General features: G+C 38.3%; 2 protein-coding genes across 2 annotated transcripts in view; one reads left to right on the top strand and one right to left on the bottom strand.

Moving 5' to 3' along the window:
• Window positions 1–7,648, top strand: part of LOC107297034 (dynein heavy chain 6, axonemal) — a gene marked incomplete at its 5' end in the record, with an annotated part of 83,377 nt that extends 75,729 nt beyond the window's left edge. Inside the window, 5 exons of the mRNA XM_015826391.1 lie at window positions 411–596; window positions 2,156–2,228; window positions 4,124–4,275; window positions 4,512–4,734; window positions 7,145–7,648. Coding sequence (XP_015681877.1) covers window positions 411–596; window positions 2,156–2,228; window positions 4,124–4,275; window positions 4,512–4,734; window positions 7,145–7,248 — 738 coding nt within the window. The remainder of the gene's footprint in view (window positions 1–410; window positions 597–2,155; window positions 2,229–4,123; window positions 4,276–4,511; window positions 4,735–7,144) is intronic.
• A 1,364-nt stretch (window positions 7,649–9,012) lies between these two features.
• Window positions 9,013–12,911, bottom strand: part of LOC107297033 (neuronal acetylcholine receptor subunit alpha-7-like) — a gene marked incomplete at its 5' end in the record, with an annotated part of 4,615 nt that continues 716 nt past the window's right edge. Inside the window, one exon of the mRNA XM_015826390.1 lies at window positions 9,013–9,616. Coding sequence (XP_015681876.1) covers window positions 9,095–9,616 — 522 coding nt within the window. The remainder of the gene's footprint in view (window positions 9,617–12,911) is intronic.

Below are 12,911 nucleotides of genomic sequence, written 5' to 3'. Positions count from 1 at the left end.
TTAGGCAAGGGTACTGGTAAGAATACGCTGGAAGATGTGAAGGCAACCTCCCTGTGTTGTATAGAGTAGACAACTTCAGAAAACATTGTTGCAGCACCACTGAAATTTTATCAGTGATCTTCCTTTTTACCTGCTCGGATTTGTAGGATCATTAGATCAGCGTTTCTCAATTTAGCAATTTTAAGATGAGTGGACTTCAGTTCCCAGAATTCCCCAGCCAGCCATGCTCAGCTGCTTAATGCAATGTTTCTCAGCTGTTGCTGAGGTTGAGAAACACTGCATTAGATCATTGAAGCTAATGTGAGAGCGAGAGAACTGGCAATACAACTGCCTGGAGAAGATAAAATTGCTGTTATATTCTTTTCCTCTCCGCAGAAGATTAAAGTACAGTGTTGTTGTTCAACTTTCAGAGCTCTCTACAAACACTCAACAAAGCCATTGCGGGGTTTGTAGTCATGTCCGAAGAAATGGAAAGAGTGTACCACAGCTTTCTTAACAATCAGGTTCCAACCCTCTGGGCCAACGCCGCATATCCCTCTCTGAAACCTTTGGGGGCCTGGGTGAAAGACCTCGTGCTCAGAACAAGCTTCATAGATGTAAGTAGACATGATACTCATAGGTGTACAGTGTACTGATGATCTATAATTTAGGTTATGTTTCAGATGTAAGAGATTTTAGGAAAGTTAAGAAAGGATGTAACCCAAGTTCATTCTTTAGCTTCCTTGAACTCCTCCCACACACAAAAAAGTTTAGACCACTAATGACCTATTTATTAGGAGTGGACTTCAGCTTCCAGAAATTTCCATGGCTTGCTGGGGAATTCTGGGAATTGAAGTCCACTCATCTTAAAATTGTTAAGGTTGAGAAATACTGCATGAGATCATGGATCAGTTTAGCATACAAGATAAAATGTGAGGTAAATTCATTTAAACACAGGCCAGTGAGTGCCTGTGAAATGTGTATGCAAAATGTGAATGCATTAGCATACCAAACTGCAATTTGCAACTCAAAAATGTGCACAGAAAAAAAACATCTCTGAAAGAATATGCACATTAAGTATGTATGTCAGGCAAAAAAAAAATCATACAACCCATGGAAGAGAAATTAGTTCAGGGAACAGTAACAATTTCAGGCAGCTGAGACTGTTCAAATTGTTAAAAATGAAGGTCAGAGGCACGATTATTAGGAAACAAGTGGGGACAAGAAACACTTTAAAAGGGGGAGGACATTAAAACCCATGCCAAATGCTTGCCTTTCCATTTATTACAAGTTGGCTTCTGTCTTGTTTAAATTAATATGCCAAATACGACTTGCAGCAAATAAACTAATGAGAAAATGCTTGGCAGAATGAAGGTAATATTCCCCATTCTTGGCATGGGGAATAATGGAGAAGGGAGAGTAATGGCATTATTGCTTTTCCTAAATGGCTTAGCTGATTATTTGCAGAATGGATACAGTTTTGTCATCAAAAATTTACAGTGGTATTTTATGTACCTTCGCAATTCCAAAAGGCATCTTCCTTACTGTGGCTTGATAATGCATTGCCATCAGATGTTGGACTTACCACTTCTCTAAGATTATGATTTTTGAAATAATACGCTGCTGGTGTGCTGTATATACAAACTGAGTGCATCAGCTTTTATGCAGGTACCCTGATCCGGAGACCCTCAACCATGCATCAGAACCATTATTTCTCTTTAACTTCAAACATGGTGCAAAGTACTCATGGCTGTTTTGACTGAGTTCCAATATTAAACCAATAATATAATCAGGAAAATTGGGAGTAAAGGAAAGAGATGATATATTTTACCCTGCTCTCTTCCCACTAAGCACCCAAAATGGTGACAGGCAAAAACTAAGGCAGATGCCAAGAGTGACTCCTCATATCCTCCAGCTTCTGATCGGTGTGAGAGAAGCCCTGATCTTCATTCTGTCTGGGAGAACTTCAAATGTTGTCATTCTGCAGCACCGAAGATTTCCTGGATTAGGACCAAACATAATGAAGCCATATCCATTTAGATGGAAAAGTAAAACTCTGGCAAACCCAGTTCAGTTCTCCCCTTTCTGCAAATAAAATAACAGCAATCCGTTGTTTAATAAGTTAAATGGAATGTCGGGTTTTATGCCTAACATATATCAACTTTTTTTTTTCCAGTTCTGGCTCAAAAGAGGTCAACCTAAATCATTTTGGATTTCTGGTTTCTTTTTTCCACAAGGATTTTTGACCGGTAAACATTCATACAAAATTTCTCTGTCTCCGATGTCACCTATGTATGTTTTAAACGGTAGCATACCCATAAAAGGGTTGGAAACCAATTGCTCAGTTGTTTGTCTCGTTTTTGGGTTTCAGATGCTCAGAATAGCCTGCCAAGCCGCTTTATTGTTAGCTGATTGATTGGGATCAAATTCACAGGGCATTGTTTCCATTTCCCAATCCCTTCAAACCATTTTTAAATTGGCTGCAGAATTCTCTTCACTGCTGCTGGCTTCTAAAAACCAAGTGCAGCCAGGATGTAATGGGAACCAGTCACTCTTCTTCCATCAGCTGATCAGTAAGAAAAAGTCAATGTCCCACCTGCAGGGTATGCAGCCCCCCCCCCCCCCAAAATCCCTTTGTGGTTGAATCTGTGCAAAAAGGAAATAAAGCTTTTATTAAAAGGAAGAAGCTATAAAGCCACCAAATTAGTATCCTGAAAGCATGTTGCTCATTGTGCTGATGCAACATGCCAATAAATTTGGAGCCAATAGTTTTCCTAAATAACTCTAGTTCCCTGTTGCTGCTGTAACTGGAGTGAAGAAGAGCAGGGGTGGGGGAGATGTGAATAGCGTACTGAAGATAATGTTGAAATCATGGGTTGTATAACTCAGTTCATCTCAAAAGAGTATCCAGAAGAGAAGGCACCTGAAGCACCATTTTTATCAAATGCTGTTTTAGGCAGTGGATGATATAGAGCAGACTGTCCTTTCCTTCTTCTCAATTTTGAAAATAAATTCATAGTCAGAAGCAGTTTGCTAACATAAATAGGCAATGCTCTTTATATTAATCTTGCGCATCAATTCCCATTAACCACGTTCTAAGATCTGGCAGCAAAACACCCTGCAAACCATATAACTTATAATCTATTGCCTCTAGAATAAGTGAAATCGTTTCAAGTGGATTGGAAAATACAGGGGTTAAACACGTGCTCTGCAATACAGTAGAAATCATGCACTGCCCGACTTTCAAAAGGGAGTCCTTTAAACCCTCTCATAATTTAATAAGAAGTTTTTTTTCCTTTAGGTTATTATTTTGAACTAACAAAAGCAATAAAAATAATAAAAATGTCAGTATGGTACTTGGAAGTAAAGCAATACATTAGGGCCATAATAATTGTTCAAAATAATAAGGTTGCCTTTAAAAAAAAGATGGCTTGGAATAGTGGGGTAGTATAATAAAGCAGTGCTCTATAAATTTTTTTTTATGATATTGAAGATTACACTATGAATTGGACTTTGCCGAGAGAGTTTGTAAATATAGAACATATTTCTGAGTTTGTGTGGGGGTAAATTAAAGTTGAATTACTGTGCATTGTTTTTTTTATATATATTTTTAAAGTTTTTTATTTACAATACAGTTAAAAAAGAAAACATTGGACATGATGTAACATTCCAGTATAAGCATTTCTGTCAAGTTATTTCTCTTCTTACATTTAGTTCTTTATCTCTATAGATACATATGGGTTTTTATACAATACTTGATTCATTTCTCTATTTGCTAGCCTAAAATTATATACATTTCCATACTGACGCTAATCTATAACCCCAACAGTCCTCCTCGACTCCCACCAATAGTAAAATTTATCCCAGATTTCAAAGTATTCAGATCCACTTTTGTCCTTCAGTTCCATCGTAAGCCTGTCCATTTCAGCACAAGATAGTATTTTGTATAGTATTTCTTCCTCTGTGGGAGTTTCTTTGTTTTTCCATTTTTGTGCTAACGCCAGTCTGGCAGCCGTCAAGATGTGCAACATCAAATAAACTATCCCCTTATCATATTTCTCTGTGGCTGTGCATTGTTAATGGTCCTTTAATGACTGATTATTTGTTTTTAAAAAGAGAACCAGGTCCATGTTTTATTTCTCAGGAACTCTTCAGAATCACGCTCGAAAATATAACTTGCCGATTGATGAGCTTAGTTTTAGTTACAACGTCATTCCTGTCTTCAGAGACCAAACACAAGTAGCAGAAGCTTCAAAACTCTGCCACTTCGGAAATGAATTACCAATGGATGAAAAGGTATTTACAAGTCTGCAACTGCAATGACTATCCAGCCACAAAGAACTTGAATTCACATGAAATACCTTTACATACAACCATCACGTTTATCTTGTACTGTGGTAAATTTCTGATACTTTTTAAAAAAATGTTTTGCTGTGTTTCAAGAACATGTACCTGGGTAAGGTAGAAACTTGATAGTGCTAATGAATGATTAGCTCAGCTTTGACTTCCACCTTCCACTTTATTTTTTTCAGTTACCTTCTCCAGAAGATGGGGTGCTGGTCCATGGCATGTTTATGGATGCTAGTCGTTGGGATGATGATGAAATGGTTATAGAAGATGCGTTACCTCGACAAATGAACCCAATGCTTCCAGTAATTCATTTTGAGCCGCATCAAAATTATGAGCCCCACCCACTGTTGTATCATGCGCCCCTCTACAAAACAGGAGCTAGAGCAGGAACTCTGTCTACCACAGGTCATTCTTTTTTCTATAAAATTCACTAGATATCCAATATCAACTTGGCAAGTATACACGAATGACAGCCTAGCAAATGACTTTTATTCAAACACAAGGCAGATGATGCTTTGAAGGGGCTTCCTGGGACAGATGTAGCAGAGAGTCCCCCATCTAACTCAAGGTTGCAAGAGGTTGCAAGGAACCACTGATCCAGGCTGAAGAACAGCTTGATCAAAGGCCAGAGGCCTAGGCAACATAAGAGTAAAGTCCTATCTATCGATCAGGTGACATTATTATGTTAAAAAAAATGCAGGGAAACCCTCTTATGTTACCAAAGTCCCACTCTTGAAATTTGCCACATCGATAATATTTACAAGGGTTTTCAAAACTACTTGGAATGGATCCTACTCCTGAACCAGATCCTGGGAGTAGATAAATCCTTCCTAAAAAGCAAGTATAATTTCTTTTTTTATCTGGAATCTGGTACAAAAAGTGCAGAATCAAGTTCTTTCAGGTTATCAGATGTCACTCTTTTTTCTTAAGAAGTATGTATGCTTTGTTGTAAGAGATCTTCCCCTTTGCAAATAGCTCATGGAATAAGAGTGCAGATTGCCCAATCTGCTGTTTATCAGTGAATTTGCTTCTGGGGATGTGGCAAATGGAGATAATGCCACATGAGTCAATGAATGTAGGCTGATGTTCCAGCTTCCTGACAGTTTCATAGATATTTTCCCCCTAGAATTATGAATGAGAAAGTGGAAATGAAAAACTCCAGGTAATTTGAATAGGGAGGTGAATAGTGATGTGTTGGGGGCATTCCACTCCATTGAAGCTGGACAGTATATAAGGATGTGACATCTATTGCTAAGTTCTGTTTCAGCTCCACTCAAAAGAAGTGAGTAGCACAGATGATGAATCTTCACAGATTGTTTTGCTGATTTCCATATGCTTGCTTCCTTTATTACACTACTGCTAGAATACAGAAATCGTTCATAGGTATAGTATGTCATATGAACTAAAAGCCTTCTTAAATGAAAGTATTAAGATAATCTTACAACATTGATGGATGTTTATGGCCAGCTCAACAGACTCAAGTTCTGAGTGCATTGTTGCCCGTTGGCTGAATTCCTTATCAGCAGTGAAGAGAAAACAAAGAGCAAAATTTTAGAATTTCAACTAATGAATAAATTGTTTTAAAGTTAAAACCCTGTCTTCCAACTTGTAACGTTCTCATGTGGCATGTTCATTTTCACCTGATCCCACAAAGATTTATTGTCACATCTGATCCAGACTGGGACCTTTATGCAGCACTAGGGACAAAATTTAGTGCCACTGGTCACCATCCATTAATACAGAAACAGATGCCTAGAAATAGCTTCATTCCAACTATGTAGTTGTTTTAAAGTAATTTGGCAAACTTTTGTGCATTTATCTTTGTATTGTTTGCACTAAATGTGTCCATTGTCTCCTATTATCACCAAAAGAAAAGTCATCTAAAGAAAATGGTTTGATCTCATGGTCTCATCATCCATAGTAGATCAGGGCAACTCGGGCCCTTATTTGCTGCTACCAGATTAGAATTTGCCTTTAATTTTTTTGAGTTGAAAGGCCAGAAGAAATATTCATTTTAAAAGATGATTTTATTGGGTTCTTATTTCCCAGAATGGCAGGAGCCTGATTTTCAGGCATTATGGTTTAGTGTGCTTGTGTGCCATATCTGAGCACATGGCAAGTCTTTTTTTGCGATTCACCGTAATCAATGCAAGTATCTGAGGAATAATGACAATTTAACCCAAAAGATGCATGCGGGTCTCCGATTTATGATGCCTGCATTTTGAAACCACATAAGCACAGTAAGGTGCACTTTGCCAAAAGAGTATGCAGTTTTGCAAATAGTATAGACTTTTTTCCCCTTCCAGAAAAGGTAGCCTATTCCACAGCCCCACACAAGTTGACCCAATTCATTGGAATCCCAGGCCTCTGATGGGCTGCGTGCAGACCCCCTAAGCTTCCAAGGCAGTCTGCCTGGATGGCTTTCTCAACCCCTAGTTCCTGCTGTCACCTTCACACGCCCTACTGTCAGCAGTCGTCAGATCAGCAGGGGACTCAGGCAAGCGTGATACTGCACTGAAGAAGAGAGTATTATGAACTCCTTTATAGTTCTCTCCTCCTGATAAGACGAAGAAAAACTTTTCTGTTCACATCTGTACCCCTTTGCCAACATGCATGCCAACTGGTTAGCATCAGCAGTACACCAGTGCCCAAAGGTTGCCCAACTATCTCAACCATATAAGGAGTAAGTTATACTGGTTTTCTTTTTGTATAGAACTTATTCTGGGGTTTGGATGTACGATGGGGGTGTGTGTGTTGGCAGCTTAAGAACACGGGGAGTTTGAAACACTAACAATTTTTTCTTTTTTATAATTAGGTCATTCTACCAACTTTGTGGTTACCGTCTTACTTCCTTCAAAAAGACCAAGCGACTACTGGATATCCAAAGGATCTGCATTACTTTGCCAGCTAAATGAATAATCAGCAGGATAAGGTTTCTGTCCACAAGCAAGACCTTGGCGTCATGCTGAGACTCTATTCCAGGTGGGGAATAGTAACACTCCATCACTGTCATGCCTGTGGAAATAGATTCCTGCATAAACACATTGTCAGAAGGCCACACCTCTCTTCAACTTGGTTTTTTAAAGTGCTTTACATTTTATTAACACGCTGGAATCAGTATTCACTTTTCATTTCTCTCCATTCCTTTGCATGTATTCACAGGCAGATCACATGGATTGTTGCATCAGTAATACAGCTGTTTTAAAAAAAATGTCAACAAAAGTGCGCGTTTTGTATCAAATTATTATCTTATTGTGAATTTTATCCTTTTAGTCTTTTTATTTCATTTTCTTTGTAAATGCAATCTGATTATAAAAGAAGATCCTTTAAAAAAAAAAAACCCAATGGTCTTGGCTGATTCCGTTTTATCTGTAAAATGTCATAAGTCCTTCCTCGGTTTCTCTCAAACCTTTCTACATGAAATAATTATTGGGGAAAGCTATCATCACAACAATTTGGCAGCTTGCAAACAATTGGAAAAATTTACATTGTATACTTCCAAGAGTTGATGGGTACAAATTGTGATCTCGGGTGAGTTTAATGTATGACGCGATTATTTGCATTTGGCAGATCGCTATCTATTCCAATCCTGAAGACTTATTGTAAAAAAAATATATTCATTAACCATGGTGTTAATGAATGGAAAAAATCGGGGGGAAATCATTAACCGTGGTGTCAGTGGGGGGAAAAAGTTAGATTAACAAAACATCTTTCTGTGATCTTACAGGCTTCTGAGACTCTTGAATCTTTTTATTCTATAGAAAAAAAACTTTATAATTTTTGCTGTAGAAGGTAAAAACTACAATTCAAGTAGTTCATGCCCAGGTTTTAATGTGCAGTTACAGGTGAGTGGAATGTGTATTGCATTCAAAGCAACATAGTGCAGAAAAACTGAATCTTGCTTTGATGTGCATTAATTTTGCTCATCTGACTATATCTCCGATTTCTATCAATAGTTGTCAGTAATAAGTGAAACGTGCTGCTTTCCATGCACGTTTGGGGTTGTGGTATATATTAATTGTAAGAAAATTAAAATCAATAAGGTAAATGCAATTTAAGGACATTGGAGATGTTCAGACATACATTGAAAGGCAAAGATAATAAGTGGGCAGCTGCAGCACTCAGATTAGGGAAAGGGTGTAATTTATGTAATAGAAAAACAGAATATTCAACAATGAAAACATTTTTAACTTATTAGAAAAAAGTATTGCATTGACTTCACATTGTTATCAAGTGGAAAATGTTTCAGATTATCACAGTGATAGTAAAAGCTAAAACTTGCCATTTATTTGGCAAACAGCAACTAACAGCGTCATTCAATACATTACTGTAGATGAAATCCGTGTTAAACAACGATGCCAAACAAAAACATTGAAAATGATACATTTAGCAAAGATCATGTTCCTAGGAAGAATTTACCAATGCAGCAACATGTTCACTAGTGTTTCCTAGTAGCATATATATGTATTATTTACTCAGCAAAGTGTATGCTGTGTGTCTGATTTCTTGTCTAATATTATTGGTGATTATGATCACAGGTATAGGGAGAAGACACTATTTGAAACAAATAACAAGTAACAGAGCCAATTCTGTATCTAGAATATCTAACACTGGGGAAACAATTGGAATTTGAAACACATGCCGACTTCTTTTTTTTTAAATACCGAATTCAGCACAGGAAGTCTCATTGTTCTTCAAAAATTAATGGCACCATTTCATAACTTCCAATTACACTGGAGCATTTTTCTACTCATCTTGGAGAGCCTTATGTAAAATCTTTTGTAACAGCTTCAATAAAATTTGGAGCAGACATGAGAATTGTAAGCGTGCAGATGATGGCAAAAAGTGAAAAGGCCACCAGGCACAATCTGTCTATGACAGCAGCTGCGAACTTCCACTCGCTGCAGACCTCTTCCCCTTCATCCTGTTTCCGGAAACGGGCTGCAATGAACTGAACTTCTTCCAGGATTTTCACAATCACTGGGATGGTGTCCATTAAAACTTTTCTCTGAGTGCTGTCATTATCTTCAGGCAAAGAGCTCTGGTCCTTTCCGCCTTTGGTGTCTATCTCATTATTCTGTGGGCAGAAGGGATTTTCCATGGCATGGTAGCTGTAGATCATGTTGCCATTGCTAGAATGGTGTCCTGGTAAGATGTTCATCTCTACACTGCTGACACTGGACTGGTGCCTTGAGTGGCCGTATCGGCAAGAGAGAGGCCGGATGTTCTCCCCTGGTTTTTTCATTCTGAGAAACCAAGCGCACCAGTTCAGCAAGATGACACGGACCTGAAAAAGACAGAAACTCTCAGTGCCCTTCGTGGAGGTCTTGCACAAAGAGAGCAGGGGGGGAAACGTGGTTCACAAAGGATATTGCCGTTTGGTAAATTGCTATATGGAGCATAGCAGCTCATTACAAAGATCTTGGACAAAATCATTTTTCAATTATTTGCCTCCTCCAGCCCTTCCTCTCTAGCCTTAAGCCGTTCATCTGGAAAAAAAAAAACCATCTCAGGTATTTTCACAAAATCGCTGTTTTATCCTTGCCGCAGAAACAGATTTTTTCTTAAAGATACCTATAATCCTTCATAATAAGGCTTACAGATAGCTTTAGGAAGAATGTGATTGCTCCCAAGAAATTAACATTTGCCAAGAATCCAATCACTGGAAAGTTGCATTTATTGAAGTTGAAGAAGTTTAATTTGATTGAAAGCGATTGCTAAGCCTGCTAAATGTAATGAACGTGAAAAGGCCAACCGCTATTTTGACACAACCAGTCAAAACGTTTTCATTTATTTCTCTATCATGTCCTATTTTACTTTAATTGTTGGGCAGAAAAATCCCTAAGAACTTCAAACCAGCTTCTGACATGAAAAGGGTAACACTCTTGTACAGGTAGTCCTCGACTTATGGGACAGAAATTTTGATCGCTATGCAACGAGGTCATTAGGTGAGTCATTGCAAGACCAGACCCAATTTTATGACCATTTTTATTGTGATCATTAAGCAAGTCACTGGCCATTAAGCGAATCATACACTTGTAGTGCGAATGCGGCTTCCCCCACTGACTTTGCTTGTTGGGAGATGACTGGGAAAGTCGCAAATCACAACCTCATGACGCTACAATTGTCATAAATGTGAGCTGGTTCCAAGTGCTGAAATCATAATCATGTGACTGTGTGGGGTGGGGTGACAGTCACACTTTTGAGGATGGGTCATAAGTCACTTCTTTTCAGTGCCGTCATAACTCTGAATCATAGTTAAATAAATCGTTGTAAGCCAAGGACTACCCTGTGTTTAGTGAAAAATATTCGGCAAAGTATCTAATTCAAAGTCTGTTTTAACTGTGGCTTTAATTGGGTAGCTTTTAGAAAAACTAATATCTCTGCCACTGAGAATGCTCTAACAGTTCTTGAACTGTATGAGAATATCTGCAAGGTGGAAAACAATTGTACAGCTAAAGAACATGTCTTGGAGTTATTACTGTATTCTGTAGTAGAAATGTAAAGGAATAACACTAGCACTTCTGCCTGCGATGTTTTATTACACCACAATGTTTAGTTCACAAGACACCAATGGAGCCTTTTTAATAGCCAACACTCCAGAAGACAGGCGTAAGATACAGGAGGATCTGGACAGACGTGAACACTGGGCGCTATCTAACAAAATGAAATTCAATGGTGAAAAAAGTAAGGTTTTACATTTAGGCAAGAAAAACCAAATGTACAGGTATAGTACAGGTGGTACCTTGCTCAATAGTAACTGTGAGAGGGATCTTGGAATCCTGGTGGACAATCACTTAAATATGACCCAGCAGTATGCTGCAGCTGCCAAAAAGGCCAACACAGTGCTAGGCTGCATTAACAGAGGGATAGAATCAAGATTACGTGAAGTATTAATACCACTTTACAATGCCTTGGTAAGGCCACACTTGGAATACTGCATCCAGTTTTGGTCACCACGATGTAAAAAAGATGTTGAGACTCTAGAAAGAGTACAGAGAAGAGCAAGAAAGATGATTAGGGGACTAGAGGCTAAAACATATAAGGAACGGTTGCTAGAATTGGGTATGTCTAGTTTAATGAAGAGAAGAGGGGGGACATGATAGCAGTGTTCCAATATCTTAGGGCTGCCACAAAGAAGGAGTCAAGCTATTCTCCAAAGCGCCTGAAGGCAGGACAAGAAGCAACGGATGGAAACTAATCAAGGAGAGAAGCAACCTAGAACTAGAGAGAAACTTCCTGGCAGTTAGAACAATTAACCAGTGGAACAACCTGCCTCCAGAAGCGGTGAATGCTCCAACACTGGAATTTTTTAAGAAGAGACTGGACAGCCATTTGTCTGAAATGGTATAGGGTTTCCTGCCTGAGCAGGGGGTTGGACTAGATGATCTCCAAGGTCCCTTCCAACTTTATTATTATTATTATTATTATTATTATTATTATTATTATTGTTGTTGTTGTTGTTGTTGTTGTTGTTGTTGTTATTATTATTATTAGTAGTAGTAGTAGTAGTAGTAGTAGTAGTAGAAAGAAGAAATAATATGCTCCTGATGATGAATATTTAATGTTTAACAATTACATTTTAGAGTGTTTACATATAGAGGGATTTTTACAGTGGAGGGGCAAAAGTGGAATACCATACATGATGATGCATTATTTCAAAAAGGCATACATGAGAAAACAGGAAAAAAATCAGAAACTTTAAAAGAAGGTGCTATTGATGACTGAAATGCCAAAGACTAAGGAGAAACATTTCTTTTTACTGCTTTAAGTTGACCATAGCTGATTCTATGCAGAGTTAGGTCTGGTTATTGAAACTGAAACTCATCAGGACATTTAAAACTGTAGACTTAAAAAAGTCAAGAAAACATTTCAAAAGAAGGTAATAGACAAATGGACAAAAAAACCGTACACGAAGACACTCATGTTGTGGAAAAGAGTTGAACTGAATTCAGAGGTGCATGCGTTTAGCAAAACAGAAGCAACGGCTTGTAGTTAGGTGGCCAATTTTAAAGAAATAGGCCAAAGTTCAGGTGCAACTAAGACTTATGCTAGTAAAACTGATGTTTTACTATTTACAAAGTGGAATTTTGTTAAGAACAATTCTTTTTCTACTGATCTTTTGATATAGATGCTTCGGTAAATTAAAAAAATATTTTTCAAGATGGAAAGTAACTGTACAACAGGGTCCACACGATTATAAACTACGAACTGAAACTGAGATGCACAGTGTATGAACTAGATCCTTACAGGTCCATATGGGGGGATTCCACAGAAGGTCACGTTGAAGAACAGGTGATAAATGCAGCAGTGCCAAGTAACAATAACATGAGGAAGAAGGAGTTCCAAAAGAAGTATCAGGCCCTGAAGGGGCAACTAGACTGGATGAGGAAAATAAAGATCGCAGTAGTCCCAGTGGTAGTAGGAGCACTTGGGGCTGTGACCCCCTAAGCTGGGAGAGTGATTTCAACAGATCCCAGGAAGAGCATCAGAGCTTTCTGTCTAAAAGAGTGCAGGGCTAGGAACAGCTAAGATGCTGCACAAACCCTCAAACTCCCAGGTCTCTGGTATAGGACCCACAA

Source organism: Protobothrops mucrosquamatus, unplaced genomic scaffold (assembly GCF_001527695.2).
Source record: "Protobothrops mucrosquamatus isolate PMUCROS unplaced genomic scaffold, P.Mucros_1.0 scaffold3094, whole genome shotgun sequence".
Taxonomy (NCBI): domain Eukaryota; kingdom Metazoa; phylum Chordata; class Lepidosauria; order Squamata; family Viperidae; genus Protobothrops; species Protobothrops mucrosquamatus.
Note: the sequence above shows the minus strand (reverse complement) of the source record. Positions and strands in the feature narration are given on the sequence as shown.